At 39.8% G+C, this 18778-nt stretch overlaps 1 protein-coding gene across 4 annotated transcripts in view; it reads right to left on the bottom strand.

Moving 5' to 3' along the window:
• TPD52 (tumor protein D52) overlaps window positions 1-18778 on the bottom strand; it is a 134393-nt gene that overhangs the window by 25823 nt on the left and 89792 nt on the right. Inside the window, exons 1-2 of one of the 4 annotated variants that reach the window (XM_020976204.2) lie at window positions 16713-17003; window positions 2756-2871 (exon numbers count right to left, since the gene is read on the bottom strand). In XM_020976204.2, the coding sequence (XP_020831863.1) occupies window positions 2756-2871; window positions 16713-16881 (285 nt within the window). In that variant the 5' untranslated portion in view covers window positions 16882-17003. Of the gene's footprint in view, window positions 1-2755; window positions 2872-16712; window positions 17004-18778 lie in introns of those variants that run through there. The other 3 variants (XM_020976205.2, XM_020976206.2, XM_020976207.2) reach the window with 3 other exon arrangements.

Raw genomic sequence — 18778 nt, 5'->3', positions numbered from 1 at the left:
AGAGGATGAAATGGAGAGATAGTGCCCTGGAAGCAACAAACATGAGTGTGGACAGACTTCAGGAGACAGTGGAGGATAGAAGGGCCTGGCATGCTATGGTCCATGGGGTCATGAAGAGTCAGACCTGACTGAGCAACTAAACGACAACAATAACAACATAGACAAAGACACTTTGAAAAGCTACAAATACCAAACAAGGCATTGGAGGCTTTTAAAAATTCAATTAAAGGATAATAATAACATGTTATCTATATTAAATTCTTCATATTTTCAAACTAATTCTGGTAGGCCTCACCACCAATGTATCTTTTCCTGCTTTGAAAGTGACAAAGTTAAATTTGGGGATTTGAAGGGAACAGTCGGTGACTTAGATACATCAATCTGTTCTCTGGTTTGTCCTACTTCTGATCTTTCTCTTACTGATCTCCCACAGGTTTCACACACTTTATCGTTATCTACTGTGAGTTTTTAAATGAGAAAGTTAACTAACTTCTTTTGTAAGATTCAAATGACATGACAGTGCCTCCAAAAGACAGGCAATAGCATATGCCTCACGAAAACATCTACTAAAAGATATAAAAAATTACAAGGTGGTAGTCCAAAGAAACAATGACAATGTTTCTAAAGCATTACATTGAAAAAGTTATATAAGCGGACATGCATGAACTTTCTCACCAGCATGCATTTGCTAACACTGTTCCCCCTGCCTGGAATGTCCTAGTTCCTAGCCTCTCTAGATTTCTCTCAAAGTCCACCTCAATTGCAATCCATCCTCCAAAGCCTATTTAAGTGTTATCTCCTCCATTAAGTCTTCCCTGATTATGCCTAGCAGGAACTGATCTATGTATGTTCACATGCGCACGTATATCTCTCTGCATATGTGTGCATGTGCCTCTGTGTGTGCATAAGTCTCTGTATGCACACGTGCCATCTCTATGCATGTCTGTCTCTCAGTCTCTGTGTAGATCTGACTCTGTGTGTATGTATATCTAACTTCTCTGTATGTTGGGTCTGTCTCTGACAATTTTTATTTCTGTGTCTGTGTGTGTTTGTCTATATTTCTTTCTCAGTGTTTGTCTGTGTGGGGAGTATGCCTCTCCTTCTACTGTCTTTTGGTTATTCTGAGTCCATCTCTTGTTCTGTCAGATTCTCTCTCTCTCTCTCTCTCTCTCTCTCCTCCACCCCCCCAAAAAAAATCATAATACTGTTTGTATTTCCTGTGTGACATTTTCACATTGTACTTTGTACAGTGGTTGTGACAACATGTTTATGCGTTATTGCACCTAGACTGTAAAGTCTGCGAGGGCAGAGACTGTGTTGTATGCATCTGTATCCTTCAGAGTATGACTGAATGTAATAGGTACTCACTAAACATTTGATGAGTAAATTAATAGGTAGATAAACTGGGCATGTGCAGAAATTTTTTTAAAAATTTGTGCTAGACTCTTAAAATATTTTCCTGATGTCTAACTAAGTTCTACATCATGTGACCCTATCTTCCCAGGACAATGCTGAGGACTGACTATTTTTTTGCTTTTTGGTGAGGCAGTCGAGGTTAAGTGACTTGCCCAGGGTCCCACAGCTAGTAAGCGTCAAGTCGTCTGAGGCCGCATTTGAACTCAGGTCCTCCTGACTCCAAGGCTAGAGCTCTATCCACTGGGCCACCTAGCTGCCTCTAAGATTGACTTTTTATTTTTATTTATTTTTGTTTGTTTGTTTTGTTTATTTACTTGTTTGTTGGGGTGGGGATGACTGCACGGTTCTAGAAAACTAGTTTGATTTTGATTAAATGTTGCATTTTTTAAACAGTTGCTTTGGTTTATGGAGCCCTTTTCTAACATATCAAGGCTAGTATAATTTTAGTATCATCCCACATTCTTAATAAATGCCAGCTGATGTAAGCACCTGTCTTTCCTCGTATCTTTTTTATTTCATATTCTTAGTGCTAGGGAGCATCCTAAGAGTTCATATTGCCTGACCTCCTTGCTTTACAGCTGAGAAAACTTAATACCAGAGAGGTTGTGCCTTGAATGACAAGGTAACACAGGAAATAACCAGCAGGGGTTAGATTTGAAAGCAGTCCTTTGATCCCCCAAATCCACTATTCATCCATATATTCCACACTACTTACAGGTGAGTTGCTATTGTCCATGACAACTTTTAACACTTCCATACTTTTTTTTTAACATGACTAATGTAGAAATGTATTTTGTATGATTTCATATTTGTAATGGGTTTTATATTTCTTGTCTTATCTATAGCTTGAAGGAGGTCAGAAGGAGAGAAACTAGAACTGAAAATAAAATAAAATTGAATTAAAAAACACTTTGATTATTTCATCACTGTGGGTATTACCTCCCAGAGCAAATGGTCTTAAAGGATTGCTGTGGTGGAATTAAAAAAAAATCATCACCTCATAGCCAATTTTCTGGTATATATCAAGACAGCTCTCATTTATTAGAACCTTCCATGCACAATGTCTTTTGATAGGATTGACTTTTTAAAAATATAAAATGGGTTGAAGTTTGTTCCATGGTTTCCTCCTCTGGCAAGAACAGACCTTGTTCTACCTTATCCCTGGAGTTTGGTCTTCTCTCTTCAGGTTACTGTTCAGCTCTTCTAGCTGGGTCAAATTTTAGTTCATAAGAGAAACTAGTCCTTTAACTTTAGGTTTTACAGCTTGTTTTGCAACACAAAAGATAGACCTATGGGGGGGGGAAGCACACAAGACATTATCAAAATAATGGTTCTTTACCTTGGCAAGTTCCTTTCTTAGTTCTTCCTGCTCTTCCTCTGACAGGGTCTCTGCAGCACTGATTGTAGCGGCAGCATCTTCCCCTTCTTCAGGTACTTGGTCCGTTTTCAGTAGACCTTAATAGTGTTTTTAAAAATGCAAAAAATAGATTTGTAAAACTGAGCTTCTTGGAGGTAAAAATTGTGCTACTGGGCTCCTGAACTCCAAGCAAAAGGACTAGAATAAAGATAGCCAGATTAGGAATTTGCCCTCTTCCCATTTAGTACCAGAACACTGGCAAATACCTGTGCCCACAATAAAATTTTCCTGATGCTCAACAGACCTGGTTTCTGTTGGGGCATTCTGACAAGATGGTCTTGCCTCTGAAAACTTTCAGTTGACTTAGATGACTACCAAAATCAAACAGCATATGATAATAACAACATTAACAATTCTCATATAACAAAATGTATATATTTGCATTGCTAAAATGCAGGACCTAAACAATAAATGTTATGGCAAAATATGAGAGGCAGAAAATTTTATTTTAGCTAAAAAATAACAGGAAAGGCTTTCTTGAGAAGATGATAAAGAGCTAGGCTTTGAAGACTGGGAAGGATTTGAATTAGCGATTTTTTTTCTGTAAAAAAATAAACCATGATGTCAGAGGAAGGAAAGACTAGCGGATTTGGAGACAGAGAACCTGGGTTCATATTTCAGCTGTGAGCAAGTCATTTAACTTCCATGGGCCTCACAGTCTCATCATTCGAAGGGGCTGGAACAGATAACATTTAAGGTCCATTCCACTCTACAAATACGATTAATTTTTCTTCTGAGCAACTGAATTCCTTTATATGTTTCTTCATTGGTTCTTATTTTACATCCACCTCTTTTCTGTGTTTTCCAAGTGTGCTGTCCAGAACTGCCCAGAAAGCTACTCCAGAAAGCAGATGGACACTGCTGAGGGTTTTTACATTAATAGAGGTTTTGTTTTTGCTTTAGGAGAAAAGGTTAGATTACTGATGATATAAATTCCCTTTAGCTATCAATGTAAATAAAGGACCTAAAGATGCTACAAAGAACACAAAGGCAGAACTGTCCGTAATTTGACTGATCACACCAAGAATGAACCCAAGATTATATGCTAAAGGTCTAGGAGATAAAACTCAGTAATGTCAGACTCTGTCTTTTCCATGTTAACCATGAGGTGGCAGCAAATCACCAAAAATATAGCCATTTAAAGGCAAGGAGGAAGTGGTGAAACAGATCAAACATCCAAGTAAAAACTGAAAGACCACCTAGGCTAAATGTCATCAGGTAGTGAACACAGGCAAAAGGAGCTGACAGAAGCTGAGTGTTTGTGGGATACCCAGAGACAAAAAGACATTTCTGTACCTGAGGCAAGCACCCCAAACTATGTACCTTCACAGCTAAGGGGGAGACTGAGACCCCAGGACACCAATCTATCTGATCACTGCTGGGGAGGCTGCTCATTCCCCAAAGGAAGTGAGCGATCAACTTACCTTGGACCCAACCTATCTTTCCAGCCTCCTTATTCATTACTATCTTTCCTACACTCTACAATCCAGCCAAACTGGCCTTCTCTATGTTCCTTACACACAGTGTTCCATCTCCCACCCCCATGTCTTGTCACTGGCCATCCCCCATGCCTGTGGAATGCCCTCCCTTCTTGCCTTACACTCACAGAATCTCTCACCTCCTTCAAGTCACATCTCAAGCTTTTCCTGATGTCCCATGACTGCTAGTGCCTTCCCTCCCAAAACGTCTTTGTGTTTTGTTTAGTATTTTTTCTGTATACACATATGGATTATCCCCCAACAATATGTAAGCTCCCTGAGAGCAAAAACTGTTTCATCTTTCACCTTTGCATCCCCAGCGCCGAGCACAATGTCTGACACACAGTAGAAGCTTTAAAATGCTTACCGATTCTCATTTTCACTAATTATTCTTAATAACCAGGAACCAAGGTCAGTTGTTTCTTCAAAGAGATGTCAAAGGTAAGATAAGAGTCAGCATGAGGCAGTATGCAAAGGTTTAGATTTGGAGTCAGGAAGACCTAAGATCAAATCCCACCTCTGAATATTGCGTAGACACATAAATAACCTAGGAAAAGGTAGTTAGCTTCTGAGTCTCAGTTTCCTCATTTGTTAAATGGGGCCACTGGAGGATAATCTGTTTAAAGCACTTTGCAAACACTAATAGAGCTGTCATTTTTCTTATTATTCATCATCATCTAAGAACCCTCACTACTGGGAGTTGAAGTAAAGTAGTAGCAATGAAAACAAAACAGATGCTTTGGGGGTTAAGGCACAGAAGGGAGTGGAAGAGCCCAAAGCAGGCCTTTAGGCCAACATCATACCAACCAAGAGAAAAATAAAACCTCTGATGTATCATGAGAGGGCAAGAAGAACTTTATGAATAATCTAATCCAACTCTTTCAATTTATAGGAGGCAAATGAAGTACCAGAGCTGGAAAGCAATTTGCTCAGGGTCACAGAGAAAGGTCAGCTTAATTCTGAGGCTGAGCTAAGACAGGTCAAATCCCAGATATCCTTGGAGACCATTCTGTCCAATACTCTCATCTTAGAGAAGGCAAATAAGGCCAAGTTAGTGACCCAGACCTCCTGACTCCTAGTATTTTTTAGCAATGTTGTATAAATTTAGCATTCCTCATGGGCACTGACCTTTCCAAAGCACCAGCAACCACGGGTGAATAACTGGGCAGGTGAGTTGGCCCTCACATCCTTTCAGGTGCACTGAGGATTCTATCTCCCCTGACTCCCTCCCACTGGGCTCCTGTGGTCAGAAAAGCTTGCGAATGACAAGAACAACAAGCCTTCACGTGACACATTTTTTGGGGGGGGGCCTAGGCAATGGGGTTAAGTGACTTGCCCAGAGTCACATAGCTAGTGAGTGTTTTGTCTGAGGCCACATTTGAACTTAGATCCTCCTGACTTCAGGGCCAGTGCTCTATCCACTGCACCGCATAGCTGCCCCCACTTAACACTTTAAAGTCTGCAAAGCACTTTTACATGATTATCTCATTTGACAAAAGCAAGGGAGAACAAAACTTTGAGAAAGAAAAGGTCCCTTGAATGGGGAAATGCAAAGGTATTCCCCCAAAAGGCATGTCTTCCAGTAGAGCCTGAGGCTGTCTCCCTTCCCTTGTTTTGCTGGAAGGATTCCCTCTTTTTCTTTTTTTAAGGCGACTGGGGTTAAGTGACTTGCCCAGGGTTACACAGCTAGTGTCAAGTGTTTGATCTGAGGCCGGATTTGAACTCAGGTCCTCCTGACTTCAGGGCCAGTGCTCTATCCACTGCGCCACCTAGCTGCCCCACTGGAAGGATTACCTCTTAATGGGGAAAATCCACTTTCCAGACTACTACTAGTCCTCTAACCACAGAAAAAAACATGTAAAATGACTCCTAAAGAGTCGTTGCTGTTGTTAGTACTAAAGGGACTGCCTCATTGGACCAGAGCTACTCTTGCCTTCTTAGCCCTAGGCCAAGCCAAAGCCTGAGTCCTACCAGCCAAGGCCTCTCTGCCTTCTGTCCCTCTCCAGCCTCTTTTACCTAACAGACTCTGAAGTCAGAAGCAGCAGTGCTAGAGATGAAATGCCCTCCCAAAGAGACCTACTCCTAACCTCCTTTCATCTTCTATGACTGGTTGGTTCTCCTCCCCTCTTCCTAGGGGGAAGACAAGAGCTTCAGGAGACCTTTTAATTACCCATCCTAGGACAAAGGTTTGACTGCCCAACCTAGTTCATATTCTAGAAATACTCATCAACCAATGAAAATGAGGGTTCTCCCTTATACACTAAAACAGAAGGAATGCATCAGAAGCAACATCAAAATTAACTAAAATTCCTAAACACGGCTTTCTGAACTTTTCTTTTTCTTTTTGAAGATTTTATCCCTACCTTTTACATCCCCTCCCAAAAAAGTAGTCCTTGTTATTTGAACAATCCTGGATCAAAGTTAGTTATTATTAGGGGCAAATAGGTGGCACAGTGGATGAAGCACTGGACCTGGAGTCTAGAAGACTCAAATTCAAATCAGGTTTCAGACACTTAGTAATAACTCTGTAACTCTGGGCAAGTCACTTAACCTCTGTTTGCTTCAGTTTCCTCATCTATAAAGTGGGGATAACAGCACCTATCTCCCAGGGTTGTTGTGAGGATCAAATAAAATATTTGTACACAGTGCCTGTCACATAGTTAGACCCTATATAAATGTTAGCCCAACCTAGTATGGCAGCTATGTAATTTGGCTGTACCAGGAAGACAGGCAGCTTGCCTTCTACAGCCAGTGAAAAAATGTTCCCCTTCCTTAACGTGTAAAGTCAGAGAAAAAGGAACAAGGAGAAAGATTCATGAGCAATATGAGCAAGTTATAAATGTAAGTGGGCATTGGTCCACTCTTTGTTTCCTTTGGAAACTGTATTTCCTGGAAGCCAGTGCAGATCTCAACAGCAGAAATTAAGAACAACTAGTTCAAAGGAAAATAATCCCCCAAATGGGTATAGACATGGACTAAGAGAGAGAAAAGAAATACGCGGAAACCCTAACGAGGACCTAGCTCTGAGTTCCTGATTGTCTGGTTGTTATTTTGGGAAACAACAATTTTCTCTACTCCCCTCCCATTCCCTGACAGACACCCTTACATGAATGCCCTAGCCCTCAGGCCCAAGTCAAAGACAAAAACAAAACCCAAACCCAGAACATCCAATAATGCTGCTGGTAATGCTAATTTAGCACCCTGTCATGAATAATTTGAGGTATTTTCCTTCCCCTTTATTGTATAGAATAGAATATGCCTTCAGTGGTTAGTAAGGAACTGAGGCCCACATTCCCCCAAGAGATATATATGTAGCTTTGGGAAGTTGGTGGGGTGAGTATACTTGATGATTGATTTAACTCCTAGTTATTTGCACTGTATTCTATTTTAAATAAAGATCCTTTGTTTTCCTAGTATATAAGGTAATTTATTCCTCTTGGGAAGAAGAGACTCAAGGGAAATGGGGGCTCATGCACTGTGGGTTGAGATAGATTGAGCATATCATAGACCTGGTTTCAACTTTCATAGTAGTAAAGAGAGGCAAGGAGCAGGGGAAAGAAGGCTGGACTAGAAGCCAGGAAACCCTGCTGACTTGTCCAACTGTGGTGAAATCACTTCATTTGGTAGCGCTTCAGCTTCCTCATTCCTAAAAAAGCCTCACTGCCTTCTCAAGAAGCTTCAGTTGCTCCCTACTCCCTCCAGGATACATTACAAACTCTTCTTTTTGGCATTTCAAGTCCCTCGCAATCTGAGTTCTACTTATTTTTCTGAACTTTACGCCCACTTTATATGCGGGCCAACCTGGTTGTCTCTCGTCTGAGGCCTTCGTCTCCTATGTCCATCCCTTAGCAGGCCTGTCTCCCAAGCCCAGAATGCCATCCCCTCCTCACCCATTCCCTTCAAGGCTCAGTTCTACCTCCTCCTAGAAGAGACCTTTCCCAATTCTCCCAGATGTTAGTGTTCCTTGTGCCTCCTTTTAAAATTACTTTGTATTGTTTTATATTGACCTATTTATATGCATACTGTTTTCCTCTTTCTTCGTGTACCTTTAGGACAGAGACATATTTTTGTCATTGTATACCCAGTGCTATTTTCCTACATGGACCAACTCCTCTGAACTTCCCCATCATGCCCCAGGAATCTCTTCATGCTGGAAAATCACTTCTGCCTTGGAACCTATAACTCATCAATACCCTCTGTCCCTGGGACCCCTCCCTTTGACGAAAAGATAATGTCTCTCATAACTTCCATGGAAGGTGGGGGTCTAGGTCAGCCATCTCTTCATTTCCCACCTCTCAGCACTCTTCTGGATGTCTTCATCACATCTGCACTGCGTATCTTTTGCTCTCTCCCCTCCCTCCTCCACCCTGGCCAACTTTTCAGCTTCCCTTTGTGTGCAGTCTTCCCCCATTAGAAAGTTAAGTTCTTTGAGAGCAAAGGCTGTCTTCCTTTTAGTGTTTGTATTCCCATCACAGTGCTAGCACAGAGTAGGCACTTAAAAATGTTTACTGACTGTCTATGACAGTGCCTGGTGCATTATAGACGTGATAATTGAATTCAGCTCCTTCATCTATAAAATTAGAATGATACTGGCACTACCCTACCTCATGGGTTCAATGAGGTTACTAAGAAAGCAATTTGTAAACCTTAACGTTCTATATAAATGAGTTATTTTTATTAAGGCAGCATTTAGATGAGTGCTTCTAGAAAGTGAGGTTTTATGAGAAAGGGGGCAGATTACAGAGCATAAGACGAATCCATAATAATGCAGCACAGGTTGTGTGCCAAGATATTGTTAGAAAGGAAGATCAGGTGTATGGGGCGTTATTTGGGGAAGACGTTGAAGGAAAAGAGTTTGGACCTGAGAGGATAATTTGTTCAAGGCGAGCTTAGGAGAGAAGGAAAAGTTGCAGTTAGAGATGAGTTAGGCCTCCAACACGGAGATCCCAAGAATAGGTAAGTTCACCAAGGAAGAAAGAGGAGGCACAACCTTGAGAAACATTTAAGAGGTGAGAGAAAGAAGATTAGCCAAAAGGAGAAATCCTTGACGTAAGAGGAGAACCAGAATACCAACACGTCACAGAGTATTAAAAAGAAGTTTGCAAATAGGAAAAAAAATAAGATGGTCAACACCAAGGTTTTAAAAAATTGGCAATTAGGTCACTCATGAGAGAGCAATTTTAGCAGAGTGATGAGGGGCAAAAGTCAACTTAAAAGAGCTCAAGGAGTGAAAGTGCATGATAAGAAAGAAGAAAGAGCAGCTGTTGGTAATTTGTCAGAAAGTTTAGCGATAAAGGAAGGAAAAGAGAGCAGCTAGAGAGTGTGAAAATGTTGAAGATTATTTTTGTTTTGTTTGTTTGGAGTGGGGGTCATATTTGGAAAAGAGACCCGAGAGCAGGTTTACAGACTGAGGCAAAATAGTAAGTAAAAAATGAAGGATGCAAGAAAGACAACTGAGAACCAGTGATGGTACTAAACAAGGCAAAAGAAAGGAAGGGAGCAATGGTAAGGTAGATGACTTCGAGATTCAGAACTTAAGAAATGTGGAATGACGGTACCAGTTTTATTGTAAAGATGGTAGAACAGAAATTGGGAAGGGTGATATTAGGACATTCATTCAGAAATTTACTAGAGACAGTTAAGGATAGGATACTAAAAGAAAGGGATTAAAGGACCATAAATTTGGAATTGTAAGTGGCCTTCAAGTTTACACAATTCTAGACTTAGAGCTGGAAGAGGCCTCAGAAGTCATCTCTTGCCCAATTCCTTCATTTCATAGCTAGTCCCAAGACCACACCAGTAACAACTAGCCGAGTTAGTTTTTTAACCCAGGTCTTCTGATAATCAAGAGTTATTTCAAAGGCACCACCGCTGCTTTGAAAGATCAAGGCCAGAGTTCTAGATTTGTACATCATTTGTAAAAAGAAAGACTGGGGAGGAGGAAACTCAGGAGATCAAAAGTAAAGTACAAAAAAACTTACTTAAGAAAAGAGGAAATGCTTAAGAGGATAAAATGCCGCAAAGAAACTTGAAGAGGGTGAAAACTAAAAAGGCCACTTGGATTTGGCCAGAAAAAAAGGTCACCAAGGACTTCCAAGAAGAAATCAAAATGAAACAGTCAAATAGTGAAGAACAGACCGTGGTCACCCACTTAAGTTTAACCATTGAATGTAGAAAAGAAATAGACATTCAGCCACCAAGTCAATTCAACAAGCTGTAATTACCTGTTACTAAGTGTCAGGCACTGTGCTGAGCAAAGTGGGAGGCAAAGAAAAGCAACTGAATTCACAGTTCAGTTGTTTTTTGTTTCCTCAAGTATATAAGACATCTGCAACATGTTAAAAGAATGAAAGGGAAAGTGGCCAATGAAAAACAAAAGGTTAACAATGCAGGAGTGGGAGGGAGAGTTGGAACAAGGACCAGGATGAGTCAGAAGGAAATGAGGAACGTGAAGCACAGGTACAGAGTTTGAGTTCTAAAAGACTACTTTCCTCTTCAACTACAACAGGAAAAATAGAATAAACAAGTAAAGGAAACTGAAACTTCTGCATAATCTCCCTAAAGATTTTTGGCCATTAAACATTTAATGTGTTATATATTATATTATTTTTGCATGTTAATACTATGTATATTATTGTAACTCTATTTATAAATATTTAATTACATCATTAATTGCCTCCTCCCTCAAAAAAAAAATGAGTTTTTGTAGAAAGATGTGTGTGATGTTACATACTGTATGCATTTTCAGAATTTTTCTACGTATTAATCATTTGTGTGCTGGGTTTTTTTTCCCTCTCAAAAAATACTACTTGTTCCATGGGGTGGGTGTCTGGGAGGAGGAGGAAGAGGGATACCTGGAAGACTACAAAGATGTAAGAAACAGAAGATAACAATAAAAGCTTATTTTTTTAAATGAAAGAAAAAAGAAAGTTGTGTTTGAAACTCATAATTGGTGTAGCCATTTAAAAATCTGCCCTCTGTTAACACCTGTTCTCTAAGGTTGATACTCAAAGGCAAGGCCCAGAAGGAGAAAAGCTTCCATCAGGGTTTCCTGTCCTATTCCAGCAGATACCTGACTTTTTTTTTTTTTTTGGCTAGGCAATGAGGTTAAGTGACCTGCCCAGAGTCACACGGCTACTAAGTGTTATATGTCTGAGGCTGAATTTGAACTCAGGTCCTCCTGACTCCAGGGCTGGTGCTCTATCTAGCCACCTAGCTGCCCTAGATACCTGACTTTTCTCAGTTTCTTCAGCTGTTAAATGTGAATAATAATAGCTCAAATTAAGTAGGGCTGTTGTGAGAATAAAATGAGAAAATATTTTTAAAGCTCTTACAGCACAGTGCCTGTCACATAGTAGGCACTATATAAATGTTTCTTTCCTCCATTTTCCCTAACTTCACTTCCCCTACAGCACAGAAGATCCCTGAGGGTTGGAGGGTAGCCGTGACAGAAAGCCAACCCCCTGACTCCCAGTCTAAATAATAAGCATCCCAATAATAGCTCACATTTATATGATATTTTAAGTTCTCTAAATGGCTTTATGTACATTTTTCCTTTTGCTATATTTACAACAACCCAGTCAAGTTGGTGCTATTATTATCCCCACTTTACAGATGATTAAATTGGGGTTGAAAGTCACCTCTTTTAGCCTCAGTTTCATCATCTGTAAAATGGAGAGAATAATAGTACCAACCTGACAGGATTGTTGCAAATACAGCAAAAGGAAAAATGGTAAAATGATTTCCCATGGTCACACAAAGCTAGAGATGTATTGTAGCTTTCAGATATACAAATAAGAGAACAAATCACAACCAAACAAGACCAAATCACAGAAGAGAAAAATGGACAGTTTGAATTACATAAAATTTAAAAGTTTTTGCATAAATAAAACTTAACGCAGCCAATATTAGAAGAGAAATAGGTAACTGGGGAGAAAATCTCTGCAGTTAGCTTCTATGTAAAAGTCTTATCTTCGAGATACATAAAGAACAGATTCAAATTTGTAAGAATAAGAGCCACTCCCCAACTGATAAATGCTCAAAGGATATAAATATGTGATTTTCTAAGGGAAAAATCCAAGTTATCAATATCCATTTTTTAAAATCCTATAAATCACTAATAATTAGATAAATTAAATCAGCACTTGAGGTTCTACCTCATTCCCATCAATCTGACAAACTTGACAAAAAGGGAAGATGAAAAATGTTGTCAGGACTGCAGGCAAACAGGCATATTAAAACACCTCTATTTGAGCAATGAAATGGTACAGCCATTATGGAAAACAATTTGGAACGACACTCCCAAAGTTACTAAACTGTGCTCTTATTCCATCATTAGGCCTATACCAAATGTACAAAAGTATTCATAGCAGCTCTTTTTGTAGTGGCAAAGAACTGAAAATGAGGGTAACCATCATTTGGGGAATGGCTTCACAAATTATGATATATGAATGAAAAGAATACCATTGTGCTCTAAGAAATGATGAAGGGGACAGTTTCAGAGAAACCTGGAAAGACCTGTATGAACTTTTACAGAGTGAAGTGAGCAGAACCAGGAAAACAAGGCATATAATAACAATGACGATAAAGACAAGCAACCTTGAAAAGAGGTTAAACAAAAACTCTGATCCATACAATGCCTAACCACAATTCCAGAGGACCAAAGAGGAAGCATGCTACCCATCTCTTGCCAGAGAGGTGATGTGGACTCAGGGTGCAGAATGAACATGGCCAAAATTTGGAAATTTGTTTTCTTTGATTATGAATATTTGTGACAAGGATTTATGTCTTTCCTTTTTTTTTTCCAATGGAGATAAGAAGGCAGGAGAAAGACAAAATCGATTTTTGTAAATTGAAAAGAAGTTTCAATTTGCAACAGTGCCGGATTCACACAGCGGATAGAGCGTCAGGCCTAGAGTCAGGAAGGCTCATCTTCCTGAGTTTAAACCTGGCCTCAGACATTTACTAGCCATGTGACCCCGGGCAAGTTACTTAACCCTATTTGCTTCAGTTCCTTATCTGTAAAATGAGCTGGAGAAGGAAATGGCAAACCATTCCAGTATCTCTGCTAAGAAAACCCTAAGTGGGGTCACAGAGAGTTTACGCAACTGAAAAATGACGGAACAATAGATTCAAATACAAACAGATCCTTCCAACTGATGCACATGGACTCAGAAAACCACAAGTTAACAATATCTATGTTGTATTTTATTTTTGTTTAACATTTAAACATTTCTCAATTACACTTCAATTGGTTCAGGCCCCATTTTGGAGTTTTCCAGGCTGCTTTCATCAGTGTGAATTCGACTCCTCTGTTCTAGATGATCATCTAATGGGATAAGCAAGCCCTAAGAAATTAAGAATTTACTACAATTAGCAATCTTAGTCAAATCCTTTTTTCTCCTTTTATTTGGGCCATGAGCCATTCTTCCACATTTTAATTCAATTTATTAGTCTAGAATTTTGTCTCTCTTCCTTTTCCACCAATGCAGAGACACTGGTCCTCTCTATCCCCACCCCAAAACCTCCATTCAGAATTTTTGTGACAGAAGAGGAGATATCCTCCTCCCTCTGGTATACACCAGGAGATAAATCTATGCCACAAATAAATAAGGTTTGAAGTGCTACTCAAATTCTTGGCTCCAGCAATGTGGCAGAATTCTCCTAATGTAGGAGCACCAGATTAGATGTTTCTCTCTTTTTTCTTTATTTCCCCTCCTTCAAGTGAGGACCTTCATTACCTATTCCTGACCCAATAGCTCCAGCCTTTTCTCTGGCTGTCCCCCAAGTCTGGAATGCTCTCCCTTCTCATTTTCTCCTCTTGCCTTCCCATGCTTCCTTTAAGTCCCAACTAAAATCCTACCTTCTACAGGAAGCCTTTTCTAATCCCTCTTAATTCTAGTACTTTCCCTCCATTAAATGCTCTGTTAGGCATTCAAAGCCCTTCATAAGCTAGTCTCATCTTACCTACCAATTCTTCTTATGACTCATTCCTCAACCTGTCCTCTTCCACCCAGTCACACGGACCTCCTGGCTGTTCCACAAACAAGACACTCCAGCTCCAGGCATTTTTTTCAGCTTGTCCCCCATGACTGCAATGCTCTTCCTCCTCAATTCAAGGCATGACTTCCCTGACTTTCTTTAAGTCCCAACTAAAATCAAGCCTTCTACTGGAAGCCTTCCCCAACTCTTCTTAATTCTAATGCCTTCCCTCTATAATTAATAATTATTTCACATTTATCCTGTAGAGAGCTTGTTTTGTATATATTTGTTTGCATGTAGTCTCCCCCATTAGACAGTAAGCTCCTTGAGGGCAGGTACTTTGCCTCTTTTTGTATCTCCAGTGCTCAGCATTGTGCCTGGCACACAACAGGTGCTTACTCAATGTTTATTGACTATTGCTTGATGATTGAGTAATTATTTCCTATTTAGCCTGTACATTGTTTGTGCATATGTTTGTTCTCTCTCCCATTAGATTATGAGCCCCTTGAGGGCAAGAACTGTGGCTGGTCTTTTTTTTTTTTAACATCCTGAGCACTAAGCATAGTGCCTAGGAACACAGTAGTAGGCACTTAATAAATGCTTGTTGTACTGACTGACCAGCTGCTATACCTTCATGATGTCCCTTGACTGCCAACTACAAGCATTTATCTTCTCTCCTCCTACAACCTTTTTTGTTCTCCATTTTTTTGTTTTTTGCTTTTTTTTAAAATTACATATTGCACATTTCCACTTAACTGCTTTCTTTCAGTTGGGCCCTTCTGTTTTAAGGTGTTTTTCCATTCATCACCTCAAGCAATAACTAAAAACTAACCTTCCCAGAGAATTAGAACTGCCAATTAGATTTTGCCCAGCCTTGCTTTGGTCCTATACACAATCTGTTGAGGGATTGTTAGCTTTCTAGGGTAGGCCACCCTTATCTACAGTACACAAATAACACATAATAATGGGCCACTGAAGAGCAAGAATGACACAAAATGAAACTGACCCAAGTAGGAGCATAATGGCAACTCCTACCATGAAAGCCATTTTTTACTACGGATTCTGTGCTTCATACAAGTTAAAGTTTCCCCATTCAAATTATAAGCACCAAGAAAAATGATGTAACTTTATGTTTTTATATGCAGGACTCAATGTTCAAGCATGCTGCTAAATTCAAATGGTTTTTTTTCCAATTTAAATGATACTGGATTAAATGCAGCATGGTACAATGGAAAGAACACTAGACTTGAAGTCAGAGGATGTAGGTTCAAATCCCAGCTCAGCTACTTACTATTAGTAGGACTTTGCTGCTTAAGCTTTCTGAGCCTCACTCCCCCACCCATAGAAGTAGGTGGCCCGACAGGGTGGCCTGTATCCTCTCTTCTAGCTTTAGGTCTCTGATCTAATTCCTGAGATCCAAAATGGTCCCCACTGTCAGTGGGGGGGAGGCCAGAAAAGGAGACAACCAATGACAGAGCTGGACTGACTTCCCTAGGAAACGTGGCAGTCATTTAGTCAAATCCCCATCATTTTTATAATCCCCTCTGGCATCCACATACATGTAGTCTTCAGTCAGACATAACATATACCATTGTTAGGACTCCAACTATAATCCAGGTGATACCTACCTATACTTTAGGAAAAATTGCAAGCATACAATTACCAAATATTTGCAACTAGACCTTTTACTTTATCCTTTACCATCTCTCTCTAGATTTATATTTGTTTTCATACTTATATAAATACATTATATAACCTGTACCTCCCTACATTAATAAGAATACCAATTCAAACTCAAATTTAATTCTTTGTAAATTTGAAAAATAACTTGGCACATACTTTACCTAGTCAGATATCTGTGCTCCTAGTACTAACCTCAGAGTATTCACAGTTAATTTATGTGGATTCTATATATACTGGCACATAAAGAGTAACTACCATCAAAAGACAAGAGATCATAACATTTTTGTTACTCCTTGCTTTGAGATTTATCTGTGCCACTTTTGATTCTCTGTCCTCAAATCTAAATACACTCATTATTTGAACTTCAGTTTTGCCAAAACCCAGAGGCTGCAACTTTATATTGGAACATGACAACAGACAGCATTCTGCTCTAAGACAAAGGCTTTCAGGACTTTCTCTTTACTTTTTAATTATCAGCTCCATGAATTCATAATAATCCAGCAAAGAAGCTCTAGGCTAAAAAAGCCAACTACAACATCCACACTATCATAATGAAGTGTGCTGCTTCCAGAAATCCAGAGATGGATCACTTATTTGTCCTGACTCATAGCAATGTCATCTCCCTACCACCAAAGCATGCATGTCCCTACATGTGATAAGACCCCACCAAAATTTCATTCAAGGTACGAATTTTATTAATAAACTTAAGTTTGCACAGAAATAGGTAAAATAGTTACCGAGTCTCTGTAGTGTAGGTGATCCAGGTGGAGATGTATTTACACTAGGAGACAAGTAGAGATAGTTTTTGTTCACTCCTGAATCGAAATCAAAGGGTGATTTATAATCCTCATATAAGTCCATCTCTCCTCGATCCATTCCAGGAAAATGGACAGCACGTGGTCTCATGACAGCATGCTTCTTCTTCCATTTAGCCTGAGGCACATTAGTCTCTGCTCCCTAGGTTGTAAGAGCCTCATGAATAAAAGCGACCAGTGTTTCAATATCCTGCTTGTCCCCGCAAAGTATTCTATTTCCTTTTCAAACCCTTGAGATCCACATGACTAGCAAATACAACACCTGTTTAATAAGTGACTGGTCCAGAGCAATCCCAGGAGTAGCAGTTAATTTCTGTCAACAATGAATAACCTGGGCAGGGTTAAAATGAATATTCTTCAGTAAACAAAGAGAAGGAAACTTCAACCTAAGGTATAGGCACACATTTCTAAAAAATCTTAGTGTAGTTTTGCCAGTGACCAAGACATTTCTATTTATTTAAACAAACATGTCAGCTGACCTCAACTCCACTAGAATAGCCTTAATCTTCTAGGACAGAAAAGGATTACTAGTCAGTAATCTACTCTAAATACCATCTGGGTAGTGCCACCCCCTCCCCCATTATGGCTAAAATCCCAAGTATATATAGCAGCTTCCTGGTTCTTCAAAAACCTTTCTAAAAGCTTAACTTCATGGAATTGAAAGATAGGTATTTCTACAATTGACTTTTTCTAACACATAAACAGTTTTAATTCTATTTGTAAGGGAGGGTAGGGTTGCTGTATTTTAGTCATGGGTCCCAAAACACTATGGGTTAACTTCTTAAATAAAACTATCTGCTGCTACAAAGCTACCAGTATCGTGGCCCTTCTTTGTTTAGGGGAATTTTGGCTCTGCAGGTGCCAAAGTTAACCTGCCAAATTATACAAACTTGTGAAACCACACAGGAAAAATGAATTTCTCCTTGCACAGCAGTCCCTTGACCATCATCTACAGTTAGCCAACAGGAATCTAAGCTGTAACTCATCACCTTTGACAGCAATCTTTTAACAGAGCACTTCTCAGCTAAAAATGAGCACTGAAACTAGCTCCAGGCTCTCAAATAGGACTTTGTTTAGGCTATGGCCCTCAGGGTTTCTGGTGGTTTTTCAACACACAATTCATCTAATATTATTTATCCAGGGAAAGACACTAAAAATAAAGCAGGCTTGGCTATCCATAAATAGGCACAGGGCAACTATGAAATGAATAAAGTAAACATTCAATTTTTTCTTACCTACATAGCAGGAAAAAAAATATTCTACATACTGATCTGTTGGATTAGAGGCAAAAAAGAGATGTGGTTTACTCCAACCATTTAAAAATGTGTGTTATCTTGCTAGGGCGGCAAGGTGGCACAGTGGATAAAGTGCCTGGAGTCAGGAAGACTCATCTCTCCGCGTTCAAATCTGGCCTCAGACACTTACTAGTTGTGGGATTCTGGGCAGGTCACTTACTCCTATTTGTCTCAATTTCCTCAAATGCAAAATGAGCTGGACAAGAAAATGGCAAAGCACCCCAGTATCAAGAAAACCCCAAATGGGGTCACAAAGAGTGGGGCATGACTGAAATGACAGAACATCATCACCATCCTCATCATCCTTATCTTGGTATTCCTACCATCACCTTCGGTAGCACTACCTAGCCTGCTCAAGTCCATCAGTCAACTAGCATTTATTAAGGGTCTGCTATGTGCCAGGCACTATGCTAAGTGCTCTAACGCAAAGTTTGAGTCATGACCTGCACAAACATTGCTCCTTCTATATTTTAGGCCTCTGATTTTACCACCTTACCTCCATCTGCAATCATAGTATCTGTCACTGTAGCCCTCAGCAAGGAGATGGCACAGAATTGCGGCACGGCTAATGGAATCCCTGATCCTATTCTTAACCCTGCTTTTTAGTCACCCAATGATCCAACGGGGGGGGGGGGAAGCATTTCTGCACCACAAATTACTCTTCTTCATAAAACTACATGACTAGTAGAAAAT

The sequence above is a fragment of the Phascolarctos cinereus genome, unplaced genomic scaffold (assembly GCF_003287225.1).
Source record: "Phascolarctos cinereus isolate Bilbo 61053 unplaced genomic scaffold, phaCin_HiC Scaffold_4;HRSCAF=312, whole genome shotgun sequence".
Taxonomy (NCBI): Eukaryota; Metazoa; Chordata; class Mammalia; order Diprotodontia; family Phascolarctidae; genus Phascolarctos; species Phascolarctos cinereus.
The sequence above is the reverse complement of the archived record's forward strand: the minus strand, read 5'-3'. Positions and strand labels throughout refer to the sequence as shown.